This window comes from Bos mutus, chromosome 1 (assembly GCF_027580195.1).
Source record: "Bos mutus isolate GX-2022 chromosome 1, NWIPB_WYAK_1.1, whole genome shotgun sequence".
NCBI classification, from domain to species: Eukaryota; Metazoa; Chordata; class Mammalia; order Artiodactyla; family Bovidae; genus Bos; species Bos mutus.
The window spans coordinates 131,829,716-131,855,397 of NC_091617.1; the positions used below are offsets into that span (position 1 = coordinate 131,829,716).

The window sequence follows — 25,682 nt, forward strand, 5'->3', positions numbered from 1 at the left end:
CTTTGGGAAAGGTTCAGGAAAGATCTAAACCTATCCATTTTGAGAAACCCATTCAAGTCCAGATGGAAACGTTGATAGGAAACTGAATGTCTAGTCCTGGAGTTCAGGAGACCGTTCCATCATGAAGAAATAGGTCTGAGAGCTGTCAGCACATAGATATTTAAAGTCTTGAGGTAGGATAAGATCACCAAGGGAATGAGAGAATTGCTAGAACAAAACCAAGAGAGTACGGTGCCCTGCTGTTTCAAAGAGGAAGAAGTGGCAAGACGGGCCAAGTGCTGCTTGGAAGATCAAGAAACATGAGGACTGAGAAACGTCCACTGGATTTAGTGATACAGAAATCGTTGATGTCTTTGATAAGAGAAACTGATATTACCAATGACCCTGAATAGAATAATATCCTTTTCACCCTAAATTAAATGTTTAAGTATATTTGGGCTTCCCTGTGGCTCAGATGGTAAAGAACCTGCTTGTAATGCAGAAGGCTGAGGTTCGATCCCTGGATTGGGAAGATCCCCTGGAGAAGGGAATGACAACCCACTCCAGTATTCTTGCCTGGAGAACTCCATGGACAGAGGAGCCTGGCAAGCTACAGTCCATGGGGTCAAAAAGAATCAGACATGACTGAGCGACTAACACACACAAGTATATTTAGATTTATTTCTCAATTCTGTTCTGCTCCCTGGTCCACTTATTTACTATGGAGAAGTAAATGGCAATGGCAAGTAAGTGGGCAATGGCAACCCACTCCAGTACTCCTGCCTGGAAAATCCCATGGACAGAGGAGCCTGGTGGGCTGCAGTCCATGGGGTTGCTAAGAGTTGGACATGACTAAGCGATTTCACTTTCACTTTTCACTTTCATGCACTGGAGAAGGAAATGGCAACCCACTCCAGAGTACTTGCCTTGAGCATCCCAGGGACGGGGGAGCCTGGTGGGCTGCCGTCCATGGGGTCACACAGGTCAGACACGACTGAAGTGACTTAGCAGCAGCAGCTATTTATTTACAAACTGACCAAACAGTTTTAGTAATTTTAGCTTTATAATGTATTTTCTCTCCTGGCAGCACTAGCCCTTCATTGCACTTCCTTCATGGTATGTCTATTTTTACACTGTGGTTTTCCCCCTAATACGAACTTTATAGTTACCTTGTCTAGTCCTTTAAAAGAGAATCTGCTAGCATTTTTACTGTACTCTCATTAAACATTTAAGATGCAGACTGGTTAAGGCTTAATGATTAGTTGTGGAGAACGAGAAAGAGGAGGTGGTACCAATACATAGGTATTAAAGTTCTACCAGTGAAGAATGGAATTACTTAGGATGAAAACACAGGATTAAAAGACAAAGCATACGAAGTCAACATAGAAATCAGCTATATTTCTACATACTATATACAAAATATCTGAGAAAGAAATAAAACCAGCCTATTCACAATAGCATCGAACATTACAATACCTAGGGATTAATTTAACCAAGGAATTGAAAACTACAGGACTTTGATAAAAAACACCAAAGAAGACACAAATAAATGGGAGGGAAAAAAACCCATGCTTATGGATAAAAATATTGTCAAAATGTTCATACTACTCAAAGCCATGTATAAATTCCATGCATCTCCTATCAAAACTGCAATGGCATTTTTCAACAGAAATCTGTCATCATGGCATAAAAAGAGAAACTCAGACTAATGGAATAGAATCAAGAGCCCAGAAACAAGCACTCACATACACAGTCAATGAATACTTGACAAGTGAGTCAAGAATACTCAGTGAGGAAAAGATAGTCTCTTCAGTAGATTTACAATGGGAAAACTGGATAACCACACGCAGAAGGTGAAACTGGACTTGGACCCATATCTTGCACCTCTCACAAAAATTAACTTAAAATGAATTAACAACTTAAAAACCTGAAGCTGTAAAACTCCTAGAAAAAAAAACACAGGGGAAATACTCCCTAACACTGGTCTTGGCAATAATTTTATGTATGACACCAAAAGGGTATGCAACAGAAGTAAAATAGGTGTGAGGATTCCATAGTGGCTCAGTGATAAAGAAACCGCCTGCCAATGCAGGAGACACAGCTTTGATCCTCGGTCTGGGAAGATCACACATGCCACCAAGCAACTAAGGCCATGCTCCACATCTACTGAGCCAGCACTCCAGAGCCCACATGTTGCAATTATGGAAGCCCTCACACCTAGAACAGCAATAAAGACCTAGCACAGCCATAAATAAATGAATTTTTAAAAACAAATTAGTAAGTGGGACTATATCAAACTAAAAAGCTTCTACGGAGCAAAAGAAACAATCAACAAAATGAAACGGCAACCTACTGAATGGGAGAAACTATTTGCAAATCATATATCTAATAAGGAGTTAATATTCAAAATATATAGAGAACTCAAGCAACAGCAAAGTTTTTTTGATTAAAAAATGGGCAAAGGATCTGAACACGTATTTTTCCAAAGAGAATATAAAAATGGGTCCATGAAAAGATGCTCAATATCACTCATCATCAGGGAAATGCAAACCAAAACCACGATGAGGTTTTAGCTTCACACCTGTTAGAAAGGCAATTACCAAAAAGTCAAGAAATGACAAGTGTTAGTGAGGATGTGGGAAAAAAAAACGGAACACTTGTGCACATTGGTAGGAATGTAAATTGATACAGCCATTGTAGAAAAAAATACGGAAAGATTCCTCAAAAAGCTAAAAACAGAACTATAAAATGATCCAGCAATCTCACTTCTGGGTATATATCCAAAGGAAATCAAATCAGGACCTCAAAGAGATAACTGCATTTCCATGTTCAATACAGCATTATTCACAATAACCAAAATACGGAAACAACCTAAGTACCCACCAATGGATGAATGGATAAAAAAAAATGTGACACACACACACACACACACACACACAGAGCATTATCCATCGGATATGCATATCAATGAAGAAAATGTGACACATACACACATACAACCACACCCAGAGAAATATTAAGCCATGATAAAAAAGGAAATCCTACCATTTGTGACATGAATAGACTCTTAGGGCACTTTGCTTAGCATATACTAAGCAAAATAAGTCAGAGAAAGAGAAATACTGTATGATCTCATTTACATGGGGACTCTAAAACAGCTGAACTAGTAGAAAAAGAATGGTGGTTACCAAGTTGGGGGGGCATGTTAATCCAAAGATACAACCTTCCAATTATAAGATGAATAAGTTCTGAGGATTTACTGTACAACATGGTGATTAGTTATCAGTAAATATCATATCATATACCGGAAAATTGCTGAGAGAGTAGATCTTAAGTGTTATCATCACAAAATAGGAATGGCACTTATGCGAGGACTATGGGGGTAATCACTTTGCAATATGTAAGTATCAAATCAACATGTACACGTTAAACTAGAACAATGTAATATGTCAATTATATCTCAATAAAACAGGGGAAAATGTTTTAAAATCCCAGCATGTAAGTAGGGAGAGGAGGAAAGAAGGCTTTAGCCAAAGGAACTGATCCCACACCTCCATTCCTACCAGGTAGGAAGACAACAGACACAGATTTAGTGGGCAGTTCAAGGAATCCCGCTTTGTTCAGGAAGCAAGGGATGTGGTCATCTTAATTTTTAAAGCCCAACCTAAATGGAACATTGAACTTTTAGGTTGTTTTTAATCCATCACTAAGAAAAAATAGTTGAATCCAGGGGTAAGGACTCTGCTAAATCTTAATTCCTAATGCCAAAGAGAAAAGGATTTCCTATGTACGTTCCCTGTGTTTACACTGTTTTCATCTTGGATAATTCTCTTTCATTTTGCACACTAATTTGTCTTGACATTTATTGCTCATTATGTTTAAAAATATTTTAAGAGAAAAGACTTTTTTAAGTATCAGGGTAAGGGTAATTACATACGTATGATTTCAAATAGGCTTCTTTTAAAAATCATTTTTTTCAAAGGCTACATATTGTATGATTCCAATTATATGACTTTTTTAAAAATGTGGACCATTTTTAAAGTCTTTCCTGAATTGGTTACAATATTGCTTCTGTTGTTTATGTTTTGGTTTTTTGGCCATGAGGGCTATGGGATCTTAGCTCCCAGAAAAGTATGTTAGTCACTCAGTCGTGTCTGACTCTTTTTGACCCCATGGACTGTAGCCCACCAGGCTCCTCTGTCCATGGAATTCTCCAGGCAAGAATACTGGAGTGGCTTGTCATTCCCTTCTCTAGGGGATATTCCTGACCCAGGGATCAAACCCAAACTCCCTGCATTTGAAGGCAAAGTCTTAACCACTAAACTGCCAGGGAAGTCCCCCAAAATCATTTTAAAATATCGAGTCATCTAAATCATGTAATAAAGATATGTACCTTGCACAATGAAGCTAGAAATCAGATTTAACATTATCATCATAGACAAAATATAATAAAATGGCAAAGAGCTGAAGAAATAAAGGCAGAACATAAGAAACAACTTCCCAGTGAAACAGATTACAGAAAAGTTTTCCATGAGAAACTTTCTAATAGAATCCAGTAAATAATCACCTGTTTGGGCAGAGGATAGAATCCTTTGATTACCTAAAACCATCTGCAATTCATATCGGCAAGTAAAATCACCCGCCAATGAAGTACCTAAGCACATTCTGCCACTGAATGCACACAAGCTGCATTTTCATGCCAGAACTTTCTCCCTACCAAGATTTTATCATCACTACGTTGAAAGTCAATACAACTGTACAGATAACAACCCAGATCTGGGTCAGGAATGATTGCTATTGCAGGTGAGGTGCTGCATAACTCTCAAAGGGGAGGAGAACCAGGAATTTCTTTCTTACCTTCACCATGAACGTGAAGTCTGTTAAGGCTGGGGAGTAGACAGCCCCACCAGCACATGGGCCCATGATCAGAGAAATCTGAGGGATGACTCCGGATGCCGTGACATTCCTCTGCCAAAAGAGAAAGGCAAAGGTATCTAGTTACAGAGGTGTTCAAGGCATTATCTGCAGAAAGACAGAGGCAACAGTTAAAGTACATTTGGCTTTTATTCACAGAAATTCTATCCAAGAGAGCTAATCTGTACAGTTTCTTCCAATATTGTATATGGGATCTTCTCCCCATAACTGGTGGGAGGGTTGACATATTACTTTCTGGACCAAATAACCTCTTCTCTCCTTGGCGGGGCATTCATTCCCCAAAAGCTCCACCAGGACATGAACTCAGAGAGAACCCCACCACTCTCACCCCACCTCTAAACACACCTCAGGCCAGAGCCTCTGTCTGTACAAAACTGGCTGAAAGAATGAATAGAAACCTTAGGCATAATACACAGTGCCAACACTTATCCTGGACCCTTGACCTCTTCTTGGAGCCCCTTCCCACTCCACACAGAGGATATCCAATAGTTACAAAGTAAGACTAAGAGGTTAAGTGCTACTTTACCCTGAGTCTTCAGTGTCTGCCCACCCCTAGACAAAGCAGATGGGCAATAAGGAGGCAGCAGGAGCCAGAAGGGCTCCACAGGGACAACGGTGCTGTGAAGAGCCAACCCTCAGGCCATCTCTTGGGAAAAACAAGATCCCAGGGTGCTGGAGGACCCAGACAAGATATGAGCCCAATGACCGGATTCTATCCTTCCCTGAGCCATGTCAGCTTAAGAGAAGTACGTCCATTTTTAGCCCTGCCCTGGGTCTGAGCCCAATTTCTATAACTCAGGACATAGCTCAGGATGGCATAAAAAGGATCTATAGAGAGGATTCTGGGAACATAGTAGAGTGGGAAGCACCAGGAATCTGACACCCCACTTAGACAAAAACTGCACTGGCAGAATCTGCCTCATGTAATTTTTTGGAACTCCAGAGCCTACTGAAGGTTTTTAACTTCCAGAGGAAGACTCAGTTCAGTTCAGTCGCTCAGTCGTGTCCGACTCTTTGCGACCCCATGAACTGCAGCACGCCAGGCCTCCCTGTCCATGACCAACTGCCAGAGTTCACCCAAACTCATGTCCATAGAGTCAGTGATGCCATCCAGCCATCTTATCCTCTGTCGTCCCCTTTTCCTCCTGCCCCCAATCCCTCCCAGCATCAGGGTCTTTTCAATGAGTCAACTCTTCTCATGAGGTGGCCAAAGTACTGGAGTTTCAGCTTTAGCATCATTCCTTCCAATGAACACCCAGGACTGATCTCCTTTAGAATGGACTGGTTGGATCTCCTTGCAGTCCAAGGGACTCTCAAGAGTCTTTTCCAACACCACAGTTCAAAAGCATCAATTCTTCGGTCCTCAGCTTTCTTCACAGTCCAACTTTGACATTCATACATGACCACTGGAAAAACCATAGCCTTGACTAGATGGACCTTTGTTGGCAAAGTAATGTCTTTTGCTTTTAATATGCTGTCTAGGTTGGTCATAACTTTCCTTCCAAGGAGTAACTAAATCTACAGGTTTAGTTGATTTTAATTCATTGTTTATTTCTTGGAGGGAGAGTATGTAAAACATTACTATGGTTCAAATTTCAGCTCTTAGCACAGCAGCAGCTACCCCTACCCAGCCCCTAACCCGAGCCATGAGGCACATGCAGCAGCTATGCATGTTTTCCTGGAACAGTTTACCCAGATGAAGGCAAAAAGGACTCTGTCCTCCAAATACTGGAAATCCATGCTATGATGGTCAGCTGCTGATTCTAACCAGAGGTGCAGTTAGGAAGTTAGGCAGCCATGGTTGTTGCACCTCACCTCATTGTTGCAAGCCCCTCCCTCCAGCTCAGAATCACTTGCATGAGGGCAAATCAAACCTAGAATGAGATGCCACATCACACGTATTAGGATGGCTACTATTTAAAAAAATAGAAAATAAGCAGTGTCGGTAAGGATGAGGAGAAACTGGGCCCCTTGTGCACTGCTGGCGGGAATGTAAAATGGTACAGCTGCTGCGAAAAATAGCATGGTGGGTTCTAAAAAATCTTTAAATAGAATTATCACACAATCCAGGATGTTTACTGTGGAGCCCTATACCAAGGTCACAGGTGCAAGGCCTTGTACCAAGGCCACAGATGTGGAGCCCCACAACCAAGGTCATCTCCGGAACTGACTGAGCCCCATAACAACTGTTGCCGAGAGCCCCTCTAATCTAAACTGGCTTGTTCTCTGACAGCATATTAGATAAAAATATCCACCCTGTTTACCACCTTATAGCATCCTCATCAATCACCTAATGCCACCCTTCCAGCAGGAATTTTCTTTGTTGTGAGGCTACAAATATTGGCTACTAGCCCACGAAACGCGTGGGCTCTCGCTTGAGCCAGCCACTGTTATAACAGCATCCCCCACTCTAATAAACTCAATCCTCCTCTCAGTCTGCCTCATGTCAGGAATTTCTTTTCCAACCCACAACATCTACTTCTGGGGATATACCATATAGAATGCAAAACAGCGTCTCAAGGAGATAATTTTACACCCACATTCATAGCAGTATTACTCACGATAGCTAAAATGTGGGATCAACCCAAATGCCCATCAATAGATGAATGGATAAACAAAATGTATGTGTATACAGTGGAATATTATTCAGCCAGTCAAAAAAACCAATGTGCAATTTTCCTTAAATAAGCTATTTCTTCAAATAATAGAAACAGAGTAGAATGGTGATTACCAGGGGTTGGGGAAGGGGATAACAGAGAGTAATTGTTTAATGGGTTCAGAGTTTCAGTTTTGCAAGACAAAAAGTTATGGAGATGAACAATGGTGACAGGTGCATAAAATCATGAATGTATTCAAGACCACTGAACTGTACATTTAAGAATGTTTAAATTTAGTAAGTTTTCTATTATGCATATTTTACCACAACTATTTAAAAAAGATGAAGAAAAGCTGTCCATATTCTGCAGAAAATATCAAGCTGGGTGAACAGGCTTCCAGCTATGACAGAGTGAAGAGTTCAGAAAATCTCTCCCCAAAAACCAACTATAAAATATCACTAAATTGTCAAAAACATTTCAGGGCTCTGAAACTGGACCAAACATTAACGGAGGCGTGTTTACTAATGAAAAGCTGCTGACTGTGTGATAAGAACGGTGGGAGTCTAAGGCATTCTTAACCAAGGCTCTATCATTGCCCACACAAGCTCAGGACGTCCTTCAGGGTGAAAGAAAATACCACCAGACGGTAATTCAAATCCACAAGAAGTAAGAACACTAAAACTGGTAATGTGTGGTTAAATATACAATATTGCATAAACATAGTTCTCTCTCTCAATACTTTTAAAACAACAAGGGTACATAAAGCAAAAATGGTAACACGTTGATGTTAGACTTATAACAATAACAGCACAAAGAAAGGAGGATAAAAATGGAGCTCTGTGGAACAAAGCTCTTATATTTTACCAGAATTAAGTCAGGATCAATTTGAAATAGATAAATTTACGTATTATTACCCTTAGAGCTGAAACCATGTACAAGCCCCGTGTCCTTGTCTTTTGAAGTAAAATGCTGACTCAAGAGTTAATGAGTGGGAAAGGTGAAGATGCAGAAACGAAGAGTAGCTGTTGGGCTAAGGCACTGGTAACAATTTAGACTATAATTCTGCCACATAACAGAATCACCAAACTGCCAGTTTCCTGAAAGACATAAACCCCTGACACACATTCCTAAGTTGTTTTTACAGGAAGCAGACCCCCTCCAGATGAAAAACACTAACCACAGGAGCATAGACCCCGGGCTGGCTGAAACCAGAAGGTTGACTGTATTGCTGATCCCGTTCATGATGCCAATTGTTTTGCTGTTCACACTGTTCACTGAACCCAGGGTAGGCAAGCTAAGAGGCTGGAAGAAGACACAAGGAGCCATAGGAACTGCAGACATGTTTATTCTATCTTGGCTGGCATGGCAGCCATAACACAGCCTCTCTCCTAGCTGACACAGCAACTGTAGCAGCAGCCACAACATAGCCATAACCGAGTCATCACATTATCTCACATAACATAACCATGATGCCACCCCAGCAGCCAGGGCTTTTCAGGTGAAGCTTATATATACTTATAGAACAAAAGTAGCCAGTGGCCAAGTGAGTATCTCGTGGAGTGCATGAGTATTGCTATAATTGATCTCAGCTGTTATATAACCCTGCAAAGACATTGTTTACAGAACATAGGGTGAGAGGGTGTGAGACCATGGAGCGAGAGAGCCTGACTGGAGCCATCTTGTTAATTTCCCCACAGTTGATGATGTTAGAAACTTCACCTTGATGCCAACCAATCTAAGAACTGTCCACGAGCTGATCATGCCCTGCTTCTTGAACACTATAAAACTCTTCACTACCCCTTCCATGGGTGGGTCACACAGTCTTCAGGGCATTAGCCCACTCTGGCCCCCTTTGCCTGCTGCTGCTAAGTCACTTCAGTCGTGTCCGACTCTGTGTGACCCCATAGATGGCAGCCCACCAGGCTCCCCCGTCCCTGGGATTCTCCAGGCAAGAACACTGGAGTGGGTTGCCCTTTCCTTCTCCAATGCATGAAAGTGAAAAGTGAAAGTGAAGTCGCTCAGTCGTGTCTGACTCTTAGCGACCCCATGGACTGCAGCCTACCAAGCTCCTCTGTCCTTTGCATGGCAAAGCAATAAAAGTTAGTCTTTTCTACTTCACCCAAAACTCTGTCTCCGTGTTTCTATTTGGCACCTGTGAAGAGAGGCTGAGTTTCAACAAGAGTAACCACTTAAAAAACTCATACAGTACCAAAAGTTCAGAGGAATTGAAAAGGTACATTTAAAAATATATGTTTGACATAATATTTGAGTGACATCAAAGAAGATTATAGAAAAGGAATCCATCCCACCACCAAAATAACTATGGAGTTGGCAGGAACTGTCTGAAGCAACTCTTTGGAAACTCTGGAATCTAAGGGAACACTTGTAGCTTCCAGGAAAGACTTCCTAAAGTGGTAGGTAAATTTCGGTCAATTTTCACATTTAGCATAGTAGTCTTGCAACAGAGTTCTTGGCTTCCTTAATTAGTAGAAATTAACTAGAGACCAGATAAGAAATTCAGGGGAGGCTTAGGGTGGGCAGAGGGAGGAGGAAACCCATGCTCAGCAGGGAGGAGCAAGAACAAACAAGTTTCCTTTGCTTGCTGGTTCCCCAAATTGGGAGGCAGGCAGGTGGTGAGCTTGTTCATTATATTGGGTGAGGGTAAGGCAATGGCTCCCCACTCCAGTACTCTTGCCTGGAAAATCCCATGGACAGAGGAACCTAGTAGGCTGCAGTCCATTGGGTCGCTGGGAGTCGGACACGACTGAGCGACTTCACTTTCACTCTTCACTTTCATGCATTGGAGAAGGAAATGGCAACCCACTCCAGTGTTCTTGCCTGGAGAATCCCAGGGACAGGGGAGCCTGCTGGGCTGCCGTCTATGGGGTCGCACAGAGTCGGACACGACTGAATCGACTTAGCAGCAGCAGCAGGGGTGTGTCCAGGTGTCAGACCAGAGGGTGGCTTAGGTGGTTTGCCCACCCCCTCGGTAGTGTTCTGTGCAGACGGCATGCACAGCACCCTGCTTTCGCTCCAGGCTCCTTAGAAGTAGCAGTTGTGTTTTCTGGTTTCTTTGTATCTTTTGTCCAGGATTTGTCCTGACTGCCCATGCATGAAGTTATTTTTAGTCCCATATAGTTTCTCTGTATTTTGTTGCTCGAGGTATGTCCAGGTACAAGCATTGCAGCATTGCAGCAAAGAGTCCCAGGTCTCAGTAGCTACCCTCCCACGGCCTACAACCCTGTGGCAGCCTGGGTTCCTAGGGTGGCTAGCTGGGGTCAGGGTGGGTAACAAGGGCTTTGTCCTCCAAAAATCAGGTTTGTGGGTTTGGTTACTGATCAAAGGTTTTGATCACTGGGAGGCCAGCACAGAGGCTAGCCACTGTTTTACCCCTGACTGGCTAAAGCCACTTCCCAGCTGAGATGGGATTTAAAGGGACTTCTCATCTCCTAGGAGCCAGATATTTAAAGAAATCTTTGTCAGGTCACCAGATGACTGTAGACACAATGGAATTGTTAGGGGAAGCACACTGACTGAAACTGCCCACCCTGGCCAGGCACCATAGTAACCATTTGCATGAGTTATTTTATGAAGGAGGTCCTGGTAAAGAACATGAAGCTAAGAAGCCACCATCAACCACAAGAGTTCAGGAAAAGTCAAAAGGAGGTGCCAGGTGTCTACCACCTCCTAGAATCCTTCTCACTGGCATCCCTCTTGGCTGAGTGTGCCATCAGGAAACAGAACAATTGGCCAAAGACAACTTGGAAACTAATCCCATCACCATAAAACCTGAGACTGCAAACCACGTGGCAGAGAAGTTCTCCTGGGTTCCCTTACCCTGCTGCTCTCCACCCAGGCACCCCTTTCCCAATAAAACCTCTTGCTCTGTTAGCATGTGTGTCCCTCAGTGAGTGTGTGACAAGAGCCCACTTTCAGGCCCTGGAAGGGGTTCCCCTTCCTGCAACAGAATTAAAACTTCATGAAATCATGAAGATTTTGTCCAGTGTTTTTTTTTTTTAATGGAGTTTTATAGATTTTGGCTCTCATATTAGGTCTGTGACCCCTTTTGAGTTAATTTTTGAGTATGGTGTGAGGTCAGGGTCCAAATTCATCCTTGTCTCACCACCATTTACTGACATGATCATTCTTTCTCTCTTGAATTGAATGGAAAACATTTTGCAAAATAAGTTGGAAAAGTCACAAATGGAAGCCCCTGGTGACTCAGACAGTAAAAAATCTGACTGCAATGCAAGAGACCAGGGTTCAATCCCTGGGTCAGGAAGACCCCCTGGAGAAGTGAACGGCAACTCACTCTAGTGTTCTTGCCTAGAAAATCCCACGGACAGAGGAGCCTGATGGGCTACAGTCCGTGGGTTCACAAAGAGTCAGACACGACTGAGCAACCAACACTTTCACTTTTCAGCCCCCAATAAGCAAAAATCAGCAATCTAAAAAGTGGGAGAATTAGATTTCCAACATCACCAAATGTAATTCAATGTCTAGTACATAAAAAAAAATTACCAAAGAAACAGCCTAGTATAGTCTATTTACAGGGAAAAAAAGAACCTGACAAAAACTACTGCTGGGAAGCCCAGACAATGGAATTATAAGTCAAAGATGTTATATTAACTGTCTTAAATATGTTCAGTGAGCTATAGGGAATCAGGAAAACAGTGTGTGAACAAAATGAGAAAGACACTAAAGAAACAGAAATTATGGAGAGAAGCCAAGCATAAATTCTGGAGTTAAAAAGTACAATAACTAAAACAAAAAGATGACTAAAGGGGTTTAACAGATTTTAGCAAGCAGGAGAACCTGAGAGAACTTGAAGACAAGACATCTGAAACTATTCACTCTGAGGAACAGCAAAAAAGGAAAAAAAAATAAGACTAGAGACTGAGGAACATGTGGAAAAACATCAAACGAATCAACAAACACCATATACGAATACCAGGAGAGACTGTACTTCTGATGTGAAGATAAGCATATAGATCAGTGGAAAAGAACTGACTCCAGAAAGAAACCCTTACATTTATGTCAATTGATTTTCTTTCCACCAAAGTGCCAGGACAATTCAAGAGAGAAAGAATGATCATGTCAGTAAATGGTGGTGAGACAAGGATGAATTTGGACCCTGACCTCACACCATACTCAAAAATTAACTCAAAAGGGATCACAGACCTAATATGAGAGCCAAAATCTATAAAACTCCATTTAAAAAAAAAAAACACTGGACAAAATCTTCATGATTTCATGACATATTGCACAGGGTTCTTACGTATGACAAATAAAACATGATTCACAATAGAAAAAACTGATAAACTGGACTTTAAAATTTTAAATTTTGTACTTCAAAAGCCACCATTAAGAAACAAAAAGCTACAGACTAGAAAAATAAACTTGTAAATCTGATAGAGGATTTGTATCCCGAATATATAAAGACCTCTCACAACTCAAGATCCAATTATAAAATGAGCAAAAGATCTGAATAAACACTTCAGCAAATAAAATATACAAATGACTACTACATACATTAAAAAATACTCAACAGGATTCATTAGCAGAAAAATACAGACTAAAACCTTAGATACCACTACTTATCACTGAAATGGCTATAATGAAAAAAGATGACAACGCTAAGTGTCAGCAAAGATGGCTGGAACCTGAAACCCTCAATTACAGCCACTTTGGAAATATTTTGGCAGTTTCTTGTATAGTTACACATAAACTTATCACAATGAAGTTGAGCAGGATCTTGTAAGACCTTCCCAAATACAAAAATCTTACTGTGTCCTGCAATTCTTGTTTGTAGGAAAAATGGTTCAGCCTCCTAGACCTTCCCTGAGTTCCAAAGGGCAGATTCAAACAGTAACTAGTTAAGGGAGTGAATGGGGCCTGGGCCTGTTCATCCTCAGGGGATGTGCCTAACAATTTGACACACATCTCTGAGTTCTACAGAAACTAAGGCCCTCTACCACCAGGGTGGGGGATGGTAACTTGAGGCTAAGCATATGCACTGGACCCCAGCCTGGCTGGAACCAGAATGCTGATGAGTGAGATTCCTGGAACACCACCATGTTATCTCACCATCAGCCAGATAGAGGAAGGTCAGACACACTGCTACTCCCCTCCCTCACCTTCCCAAAAACTCTTCCCTGAAACCCACCAAGGAGTACAGGTCTTTCCTTGGCCCTACAATAAACCTTCCTCCACTCCAAACTCCAACATTTTAGTTTTGTTTGGCCTCACTGTGCACCTGGCACACAAACTTGGGTTCAATAATTTGACACAATAATTCTACTCTTAGGAATATACTCAAGGGTTATGAAAATATATGTCTACACAATGAGTTATATACAAATGTACATTGCAGCATTATTTATAATAGCCAAAGTAGAAATCCAAATGTCCATCAATTAGATAAACAAAATGTGGTATATCTATATAATATTATTCAGCAATAAACACAAACCACTGATAAACAGTACAATATGAATGAACTTCAAAACCATTATGCTAAGTGGAGAGAGTCAGATGAAAAAGGATCTTTTTGGAAGGAAAGAATCTAAACTATAGATTGTGGTAATGGTTTAAGTATATTTTAGAAATTGTTGACGGAGAAGGCAATGGCACTCCACTCCAGGACTCTTGCCTGGAAAATCCCATGGATGGAGGAGCCTGGTAGGCTGCAGTCCATGGGGTTGCTAAGAGTCGGACACAACTGAGCGACTTCACTTTCACTTTCATGCGTTGGAGAAGGAAATGGCAACCCACTCCAGTGTTCTTGCCTAGAGAATCCCAGGGACAGGGGAGCCTGGTGGGCTGCCGTCTATGGGGTCACACAGAGTCAGACAAGACCGAAGCGACTTAGCGGCAGCAGCAATTGTTGAATTGTATGCAATGGACGGCTTTTATGACTTGTAAATTATATCTCAATAAAGCTGTATTTAAAAATATCGGAAGACAAAATTTGAGGAAATGTTCCAGATTAAAGGAGATTAAAGAGCTATGACAACTAAAAGTGAAAGTGAAGTCTCTCAGTCGTGTCCGACTCTTAGCGACCCCATGGACTGTAGCCTACCAGGCTCCTCTGTCCATGGGATTTTCCAGGCAATAGTACTGGAATGGGTTGCCATTTCCTTGTCCAGGGGGGATCCTCCCAACCCAGGGATCAAACCCAGGTCTCCTGCATTGCAGGAGATGCTTTACCTTCTGAGCCACTAAAGGCAGTACCTAATTGTAGATTGGATTGGGGGTGGAGGAGGTGGGGATGCCCAGGGAGTGGGGAGTAATTTAAAGGTCTTTATTAGGATCATTTGATGGAATATGAATAACATCGATGAGTCAGTATGAAGTTTCCTAACTATGGTACTCTGTTTATACAAGAATGTCCTTGTTCTTAGAAAACAATGAAGGATTTAGGAGATAAAGGGTGCACAATCTCCAATCTATTCTCAAATGTTTCAGAAAAATATAACATGCAAATATGCACATAGAGAGAGAAAATGATAAGAGCAAACATGCAAAATGTAAACTGGTGAATGCGGGTAAACGATATATAGGAGTTCCTTTACTCCCTAGTGGGCTATCCCTAGAGCTCAAGTTTAAAGATTAAAAAGTAGGTTTAAGATCTACAAAGTGGCTGCTTAACGCACCCAAGTGCTCCCACAACTAGCCGAGTATCATACACAAAGTAAACACACATTTTTCTATCTGATCACAGAGGGCAGTGGCCAGGAATAAAAGCCCTCATAAGCTTGCAGGCCAGAGGACAACAAGAACAGCTGGCCTGATTAGAAACAATGTCTGCCTGTCTCCCTCCTCTCTCTCCTCCCTTCCCTGGAAATGCTGACCTGTCCCTTCTCTTAAGTTTCCATTTGGCAGGATCTCTCCCTCACCCCAGCCTCCCTTACTATACTCTCACAACACACTACCCACTTCAAATAACACATTTAATTTATTTTTGTGTTTCTTTTTATTTCCTTCTCTTTAATTTCAGTCTGTAAGAAAGCAGAAAGACATCTGAAATGATGTTCACCAAGTGTTCCTGAATGGTGAGGTCTGGGGGAAGGGAGATTTCTTTCTTCTTTGCCCTACAGCTTGAACTTTGTAATGATCTTGTAATGTCTTAACCAAAAAAAAAAAAAAAGCACTGCTTTTTAAAAATTTCCAATCCTATAGATAAATGTATACATATAACCAAATCACTACACTGTACATCTGAAGCTAACATAGCATTGTTAATCAACTATACTCCAATATAAAATAAAAAGTTTAAAAAAAATTATATAAGAAATTCCTAATTCCAGCAAGTCAGTTCATTTTAACCCTTTAGATTCCTTCCTCCTTGCTTTTGAAAAAAAAAAAAAATATTTAAGTGACTTTCGCTTCTGAATGATCTTAATTTTGTTTTTCCCCAGTAAGTACGAGGCCTCTACGAGTAAAAAAGGAAGAAAATCCTCCCCATGGTACCTCTCTTGCTTTTTTTTCCCCTTGTCGCAGCACTCTGCTTGAAAGATCTCAGTTCCCCCAACCAGGGATTAAACCCAGGCAATGGCAGAGTCCTAACCACTAGGCATCTAGGGAACTTCCATCTCTCTTGCTTTTCATCTGCCCTCATGCCACCCCATGACACAGGAATGAGCCACAGGACACAAGGTGAGATGAGGAAGCTCTAACCAGCACACAGCTTAGAGAACTCAGTCCTGTACTCTGATTCTCTTTGAACAGTTTCTCACCAGAAAGATGTCTGCATAGCCAGCCAAAGATTCCACTCCCTCTTGAATCCGTGCACCTCCAGAGTCATTCAGTCCAATCACTGGAGCCCCCACTGTGAGGGCTTGGTCCATGATCTGAGACAGCAGAGAAATTTTTTGTGAGACAACTGATCTTGCTATGAAAAACCATATTTACAAAGCACCACAGTGGTTTTCTAGAAAATGTTTTAAGTGTACTTTTCAAAACAGGAGTTGGTAACACTGGCTTCATCCCCCATGGTGACTGGGTACCTTCATGGAAGACAGAGAATCAGATATTTAAAGGGCTAATTAAAGACCCCCAAGCAGCCCAGAGCCAAAGAACTTCCCATTAGCAGAGGCCAAGACTATTCATGGCAATTTCTAGAGCCAGAGGCCCAGGCTGTAATATTTTTTCAACAGTCAGTTTTGTTCCTGATTACTCTTTTGAAAGAATGGATAGAAGACAGAATGGTAAAGCAATATTTTTCTTTTAGTGTTTATGTATTTATTTGGCTGCACTGGGTCTTAGTTGTGGCATGTGGGATCTAGTTCCCAAACTAGGGATCGAACCTAGGCCTCCTGCATCAAGAGCGTGGAGTCTTAGCCACTGGACCACCAGGGAAGTCCCTCAAAGCAGTATTTTTGTGAAAGTAAATGTGGAACCCAGCCTCAGGCCTTCTACTTCCAACAAGACAGATTTTTCTCACAGGTCAGTAGTTGACAGCCTAATGAGCAACATTTTTAACAGTGCTAGAGAATTTACAAAGTACTTTCACTTCCATTATCTCATTTAACCATCATCACAGAGGCAGTAAGAAAAGAAAAATTAGGAAGGTTTAAAAATGAAGTGATTGGCCCAAGATCTCGGGAATAACACGTGACAGGACCACGTCGAAAAGCCAGGTGTTCTGTTACACAGGGAAACCCACCCACCTATTAAGTAATGTCTGCCTTTAGATCAGCTGGTTAGAGCGTGGTGCTAGTAACACCAAGGTTGCAGGTTCAATTCCCATACAGGCCATAGTTCCCTCTGGGCTTCCCTAGTGGCTCAGACAGTATAGAATCTGCCCAGAGTGCAGGAGACCTGGGTTTGATACCTGGGTAGAGAAGATCCCCTGGAGGAGGACATGGCAACCCACTCCAGTTTCCCTGCCTGGAGAATCCCCATGGACAGAGGAGCCTGGCATGCTACAGTCCATGGGGTCACAAAGAGTAGGACACAACTGAGCAACTAAGCACAGCACCTTTAATTCCAAAATTCTCCAACTGCAACCTACACTATTACTCACTTCCAGAGCATCTAATCTCTAGCAGAGGTTTTTAAATACCATCATGTAATCCCTGCACTGTTCTTTTAGCAACTGAACTCTACACCTAGACCATGGGTTCTTTACTTGGGGTCCCAAGAACCCAAAGTGGCTTGTGAACTTGGACCCTTAGAGCAAGGAGTCTATGAACTTGGATGGGAAAATCTTACATCTTTATTAACCACATAAGTATTAGAAATACCTGTGATTTTTGTCATCAAAGACTTTTATGTCCCACTAAAGTTCCTTCAGATAATCTCAAAATACTGTTTTCATTCATACCTACTTTGAAACCAGAGTGTATCCACTGCTAAATCTTGTTATTTAACACATTAAATAAGGAAGCATATATATTACATATGTGATTTTAATCCCTTCTAATCCTACATATTTTATTTTATGCATGTGTAAAAATGTGGGTCCAGGCGTCACAAGATTGCCAAAGAGTTCCATGTTACAAAAAATGTTAAGAACTCCTGCCCTGGACTGAAGGAACCTTCAGGTCAGCACCACATCCTGCATACCTCTGACCCACTCCATGTAACTGATAAAAGTACTGAGTTTCTTTTGCAACATTAAATACTTACTTTGCAGATCTTTTGGGCATGTGCTCCAGACAGGCTACCTCCAAAAACTGTAAAATCCTAAAAAGAAAACAACTAAATCAAAAAAATATGTAATGACTAGGCAGAGACGAAGACCCACTAGGAGGAAGAAATGAAAAATTCACAGATTTTAAAGTTTTTAAAGCATTTTCAAAAGTTTAAAAGATTGGGGGGAAAAGTCTGACTTCTAAATTATTCCATAGAATAAGTAATGAATAAAATATCTTAAAAGGGGTCCATGTAATGTGAAGAGCAAAAGACCTAGTTTTTATCTACAAAAAAGATTTGTAGCTCTGAGGAAAGGAAAAGCTTTCATGCAGAATTAACCTCCAAAGTCAGAGGTTATCAGAGGGTCTATGGAGGTCAAACAGGCATTTCTATTACTAGGATATATTTGCTGTTTTGACAAAAGAGGTGAAAAAGTGAGTGACAGGCCTCACTGCTGCTTCTTGCCTCTAGATTTTCATTACCTTCTGATATAAAAAGCTTTCTGTAGGAATGACCAACTTCCTAAAACCGCCTCAAAAAGATTGTAGAGAATTAATAACAGATTCAGCCCATGAGGACAAAAAAGGAAGAGCAAACAGCAGCAGACGAGAGAGTGAACAAATGAGCGGACTGAGAGCCCAGGACTATCTAACTGGGAGCAAAGGGAAGCCTCTACACCTGTGTAGGGATAACCTCAGGAGCGGACAGCCCAGGAACCACAGAAAGTGTGGTGGGAAGTGACTGACAGGAAGTCTGGGTTGAGAGCACAGGGCCTCTTCTTTACCTGGAGAGGAGAAAGGATGTTTACTCCCTAAAGAAACCTAACCAGAGGGCTGTTGTCACAACCCCCGCCACTATAGGCAGCAAAGATGAGGCTGATAACAGGTGAGATTTCCAATCTGTACAGTGAATGATGAGCCAATTTTGACCTCCCTCTGCCAGGAACACATCTACAGCCAATTATCGCACAAAAGACTGTGACTGCTTCTCTGGAAAAATGTATGCTCCTCCTAGAAAAAAGGCCTGCAGATACGAACATCTGGGGGATCACTACAAAAAAAGCTGGCTCATCATTCTTCCCCTCGGTATCTTTCAGGGCCTATTTCACATGCCCCATGTTCCCTAAAGCTTTCCTGGATCCCAATGTGATCTTTCCGTGTCCTGAGAGCTAGCCCAGAACCTCACTGTAGATGTAGCCATTCCTGTTCTGCCCCACTCCATCAACAAAATGATCAGCTTCTTCAGGACAAGAACTGTCTCATCATCTCCACCTCCACCACACTCCCACCAGACAGGGGCAGAAGAGGCACTCAGAGTATCAATTCAATGAATTTTTGTATCTGCTTAAAGTTCAGAGAACACTGTGCCAAAAAAACACAATAACCTTCTTTGTTTTAGCTATCTTACTAATGGTTCCTTCTGTACAACTTTTTGCCTAGCTCTCCTAAATGACAAAAAAAAGATATGACTCCTTCTAGTCAGGCATTTGGTAGACTCATTTATAAAAAAGTTTTAAAATATTTCAAAAGTAATCCTATTCACAAATTAGTATAGTTTAAATTTTAAAATAATCAAGTATAATTATTTTACTGCCAAACCCAGAAAACATTCTAGGTTTCTAAACAAGCTCTCTACTTTTAAGATCTGTAAAAGAAATCGAATATTTAGAATTATATATATATTCCCATCTCTTAGTGGAGGGGGAAAAAAAAGTCAAAAAATAGTATACAACATGTTCTTTGCATTAGTTTTCATTGCTGTTGTAACAAATTATCACAAATTCAGTGGCTTGAGACAATACATATTCATTACCTTACAGTTCTGTAATTCAGAAGTCCTACATGGGTCTCACTGGGCTAAAATCATGGTTAGCGGGTCTATGCTCCTTTCTGGAGGCTCCAGGGGAGAATCTCTTGTCTTATCTTTTCCAACTTCTAGAGACCATCTATTTGCTTTCCTCTCCTCACGACTCCTGTCCACCCTCTTCTGAGGCAGCAACTGCAGGCAGAGTCCTTCTCACACAGCCTTACTCCAACCTCCCGTTCTGCCTCTCTCTTCCACTTCTAAGGACCCTTGTGCTTACACTGGGCCCACCTATGTAACCCAAGCTGTTCTATTTTAAAGTCAACTGATTAGTAACATTTATTCCATCTGCAAGCTTAGTTCTACTTTGCCAGGTAAAATTACATATTCACGAGTTTCAGGGATTAGGATTTTGAGTCACTATTCTGTCTACCGCATTCTCCTATGGTCTCCATGTGAAGAAACTGTATCTGTCCTGATACAGCCTAACAAAACTTGCTTGAACACATTCATGAAAGCCCAAAAGGGCCTATGGTTCTGAGAGTCAACTCCCCTCTGCCCAAATGCATCCACTGCCCAGACCACGGCAGCCCTCCCGGCACACACCCAATCTGCCAAGGGGAATCTCACTCACTTGGATAAACTCCTGTCTCCCAAGACCGCTTACAAGACTACTGTCCTATGATCCTCCCCCAAACAGACTAAGGACTCTTTCTCCCTAAGAAAAAAAAAAAAAACACATAGTAAAATACTCTGGACATATGTACTAAAAAAAAATAATAATTCCCCCACCAGCCCCAACTATAGGTAAGCATTCTTTCCCCAGAACTGTTTTCTTTTCAAAGAAAAGAACATTTTGCTCCTGGCTCTGCCCTCAAGGAAAGCTCGGCCAATTAGAGTAGAAAATACCTGACTGAAGACATAAACCAGTCTTCCATTGATTCGTCCTCGTCCAGTGACCACACTGTCTCCAGGAAACTACCAGAAAAACAGAAAAATAAAAGTTAAAAAATCCAAAGACTTCTCTCATGAATCTAGCAATTATGCCCCGATGAAAGATCCCACCCTAAAATAAAACTCCACCCCAAATCCCTTAAAATTCAGTATAAATACAGAACATGAAGGAATCCCCCCCTCCCTGACTTAGCTCTACAACAGCAAGCACTGGGCTGCTGCTTCATCACCACAAGTGAAAAGCACTGTATCCTTCCTCAAAGTAGAATAATCAGGAGACCCTCCTAGGACTGTCACTGCTGAGGGCTCAGAGGAAAGAAGAGGACATACAAAGAAACATGGCAATTTCTACAAAGCCACATACCACCCCCTAAACCTTAAAGCAAACCTAGCATTTTCCTTGGAATTCTGACAGTCACTGTGTGGTTCATAATGAATCAAATGGAGCTGGCTAGTTTATTGCCAAGGTTACAAATCTTTGATCACAGACCTGAAGAAAATGGACCCAGTGAGTCCAGAGAACTCTGTGCACCTTGGAGAACACCCAGTCGAAAGAATAGGTATCAGTGACTCTGACCTCCAAAACTCCAAAGCATAAACTTAAAGTATGTCAAAGAGGTGACTGGTTAGCCTTTAGGGGTCCCTGGTACCTAGGCAGAACAGAACCCAATCAAAAGACATTCTCAACCTTCCTTCTAAGTTTGTCATTCTACACTTTTGAGAACTAGGAAACCACACCAGAGCCCTGGGAGCTAGGCCAGTCACCTTGCACAAGGCATGAGCAGTGAACCCACATTCCTTCAGTTGCAGACAAGGGTGAGTGGGGAACCTGGAGGCCCCAACAGTGCTTCTCAAGAGGCACTTCTGCAATTCCAGAACCTGATACTTGAAAATTTTCAATGTATTCTGAGTTCTGGCAGGACTTTATTATCTAGTAGTAGACTTCACTTTCACTTTTCACTTTCATGCACTGGAGAAGGAAATGGCAACCCGCTCCAATGTTCTTGCCTAGAGAATCCCAGGGACAGTAGAGCCTGATGGGCTGCCATCTATGGGGTCACACAGAGTCGGACACGACTGAAGCGACTTAGCAGCAGCAGCAGTAGACCAGCATGGCCACAGCTGGTAAGTGCAACTTGGAGGCCTGCACCATTGTGAACAGATACCTTATTCTTATCAGCAGCCATTCCAAAATCTGCACATCTGTGTTCCACAAACATGTCGCTCTCAACAAAACTGCCAGGGTCCAGCAAGAGACTGATCCGCTCTCTGGCTGTCAGCTTTCCCTAAAATGCAACAAAAATCATTCAGCAATGTCATGACACACAGTCAGTAGGCAAGGAGTGTTCACGGGAGGGCCAGGAGGACTGGGTTTGCCTTCACTCCACATGAAAGCCCTCTCTCTATTCCATCAACCTGCCCAAGAGACAGGTGTTATCAGTAGAATTCAGCCAGTAAGGCAATCAGGGCAAACCAGCTGCTCCAGGAGCCACTAATTGTGAAAACAAATAAAGAGTAGGAGGAAAAGTTGGAGAGGACAAATGAGGGGGTAAGGAGAGCCTGACCCTGGAACAAGATAACTAGTTCCACAAACATTTACTGGAGACCCAAGGGTCAATAAAAAGAAGAATGGAGAAGCAGGAGGTAGAAAACTCAGGCTTTGCAAAGGATCTGAGGCTACACCCCCAGGTTCACAGACTTCCTATAGGGAACCCCACCAGCCCTGTTAAAAAAAGAAAACAACACAAAAAACACCTCTAACTAGCTATATTTTCCCCTTAAGAAAGAGACCAAAGCTAGCATTGCATATTAACACAAAAAGGCAATCCTCCACACTACTGTGTAAAATATATTTTCAGGAAAGCAATTGGGCAATAATATATCAGTGTTGAAAAATATTCAGATCTTTTGACCTAGTAATTCCACTTCTGGAAATCTACCCTATGGAAGTAGTCCAAAAATTGTGTAAAAGCGGGTGGAGTGAGAGGTTTTAAACCAAGTCAGCCTCCTGACTAAGTCAGCTTTGGCAAAAGAAAAAGTTTCTGGGGGTTACATCTAAAGCCAGTAGGATCACTTGGAAATGCTTGGGGTGATGATCCAGGGAGGGACTGAGCGATGGACCCCAACAGAAAGAGTGCACAGAGCACCAACAGGCCTTTGCAGAGGACGATCTGAAGTTCCCTCACAAACACAGCCACCTGGGGTCGGGGGGCACTCCTGGCACCACACACTATCAACCAAAGTTACATCTCACTCCCAAATGGCAAAAAGGAACTGTCACCTTCAGGCCCTTATCAAACGGGTATTTACAACATCTAAATCAACATTCAATTTAAACTTAATAAAAGGCTGGTGCAAATCTCCTCACTGAAGACCCCACCTCCCCCCTGCTTGTGAGTTTATGCCTCAGTGTCCTTCATCTCTAAGAATTTCACTTTTGTGCCTTCGAGGTTGGTTATTTAACTCTTCCGGCACACCAATCCAGACTCACACGTGTCCAGGACCCACTGGGCGAACCTGGTCTCAAGTCCCAGGTCACTGATCTGGGCCTCAGTTTTTTTTTTTTTTTCCCCTGCTACTAAAATGATCTACAGAAGCACCCCGGGCAGTGGGTGGCAGTGCTTAAGCTGTTCACTTCAGTCAAACACCCAGACTGACCTGAGCAACCCCAGGGGGGAAAAAAAAAAAAAACCCAAACACCTGCTTCCTAGGGTGCCTTTCCTACCCAGAAAGCAGGTCGATGTACTCTGAGACCCATACGAGTTTCAGCTGGCATTGGGGAAAGAGGTTCCACAAGTTTCTTATACAAACCACACGCCTACCCAGGTGAAGGAAAGTTTGCCCATGTAACTTCCCCTGCCAAATGTCTTGATTTTCCTTGGAGCAAGAAGCTCCTACCACTCTTAAACCGGGCATGAGAAGAGCAACATTTGTTTTTCCGTGCCTATCGTTGTTTCATTATCTTATTCCACTAAGATTATGAGGGGAGAATTATTGCCATTTTCTGTTAAGAATAAACTGACTCCGGGGGAATACGTAACTTGTCCAAGTTAACTGGTGAGCCGCTGGAGCCCAGCCAGGCTCGTCTAAAATTTCAAAGAGAAAGTAGACAGTGACAAAGCACAATGGTGCTTGTCCTGGTTTTACCTGCCCAGTTGAAAGGCATCAGGTTCACAAGGTGAACATCCTCGGCCCCACCCCGCCCCTCAAGACATCGCGTCGATTGGCTGGGAGGCCTCTTACGCAGCGAGCCGCACTCGCTGTGATAGGTCGCGACCGCTGGGGGCGGGCTGGCTGGCCTGGACCCCCTCACGACTCACTCGCTTATGCTGCGCGTCAATGCGGCGCTGCCCTCCTCCCAGCAGTGCAGCTTGCCGCTTGTTCTCGATGCGTTCGTTAACCGATACAGGCTGGGTGCACAAGCTGCGCCCCGCGCCCCGGAGACTTCTCACTACAACACTGAGCCTGGCTCCGGCCACAGCCACGCGCATTGCTGCAGCCATTTTTGCTCTATCAGCGAACCGGAGTGCGCATGTGTGTCAAGTGGTCGCTCTGTGGTGTCTGCGCCTGCGCAGCATGGGCGGGATGTAGGGAGCTTGTGGGCTGGAATACCGAAGGCTTTTGGGAGAAAGGCCTTGGAATCCTGAGGCTGTGCTAGGGCGTCACCCTGAGTCATGTGGGACGAATCAATCTGTGTTGTGCCCTCCAGGTTGCACAGAAAAGGGACTTAGCCTTTGCTCTTTGTGGCTACCTAGACCGCTAGTTGTGTCCTACACGTAGCAATCAAGAACTTCCAGCTGTCCAAGCTGGATATAGAAAAGGAAGAGGAACTAGAGATCAAATTGCCAACATTCGCTGGTTTATAGAGAAAGCAAGGGAATTTCAGAAAAACATCTATGTGTGTTTCAGTGACTACACTAAAACCTTTGTACGGATCATGACAAACTATGGAAAGCTCTTATGGAACAACTGCGGAGAAGGCAATGGTGACCCACTCCAGTACTCTTGCCTGGAAAATCCCATGGACAGAGGAGCCTGGTAGGCTGCAGTCCGTGGGGTCGCTGAGTCGGACACGACTGAACGACTTCACTTTCACTTTTCACTTTCATGCACTGGAGAAGGAAATGGCAACCCACTCCAGTGTTCCTGCCTGGAGAATCCCAGGGACGGGGGAGCCTGGTGGGCTGCCGTCTATGGGGTTGCACAGAGTCGGACACGACTAAAGCGACTTAGCAGCAGCAGTAGCAGTTCAAGATTGGTTGAAGATTGAGAAAAGAGTATGACAAGGCTGTCTGCTGTCACCCTGTTTGTTTAACCTGTACACCGAGCACATCATGCTAAATCCTGGGCTGGATGAGTTACAAGATGGAATCAAGACAGACGGGAGAAACATCAACAACCTCAGATATGTGGATAATACCACTCTAATGGCAGAAAGTGAAGAGGAACTAAAGGGTTTCTTGACAAGGGTGAAGGAAGAGAGTGAAAGAGCCGGCTTAAGACCAAATGTTAGAAAAACTAAGATCAAGACATCTGGCCCCATTACTTCATGGCAAATAGAAGGGGGAAAGGAGGAAGTAGTGACAGATTTCCTCTTCTTGGGCTGCAAAATCACTGCTGATGGTGACTGCAGCCATGAAATCGGAAGACAATTGCTTCTTGGCAGAAAATCGATGATAAACCTAGACTGTGTTGAAAAGCAGAGACATTACTCTGCCAACAAAGGTCCATAAAGTCAAGGCCATGGCCTTGCCAGTGGTCACGTTTTGTGAGAGC

At 42.7% G+C, this 25,682-nt stretch overlaps 1 protein-coding gene across 1 annotated transcript in view; it reads right to left on the reverse strand.

Annotated features, from left to right (window-relative positions):
- The window catches only part of PCCB (propionyl-CoA carboxylase subunit beta), a 95,162-nt gene extending 70,716 nt beyond the window's left edge, over positions 1 to 24,446 (reverse strand). Inside the window, exons 1-6 of the mRNA XM_005889896.3 lie at positions 24,227 to 24,446; positions 22,073 to 22,192; positions 20,862 to 20,930; positions 18,144 to 18,200; positions 16,250 to 16,363; positions 4,837 to 4,947 (exon numbers count right to left, since the gene is read on the reverse strand). Coding sequence (XP_005889958.1) covers positions 4,837 to 4,947; positions 16,250 to 16,363; positions 18,144 to 18,200; positions 20,862 to 20,930; positions 22,073 to 22,192; positions 24,227 to 24,409 — 654 coding nt within the window. The 5' untranslated portion in view covers positions 24,410 to 24,446. The remainder of the gene's footprint in view (positions 1 to 4,836; positions 4,948 to 16,249; positions 16,364 to 18,143; positions 18,201 to 20,861; positions 20,931 to 22,072; positions 22,193 to 24,226) is intronic.
- Positions 24,447 to 25,682: the final 1,236 nt, after the last annotated feature.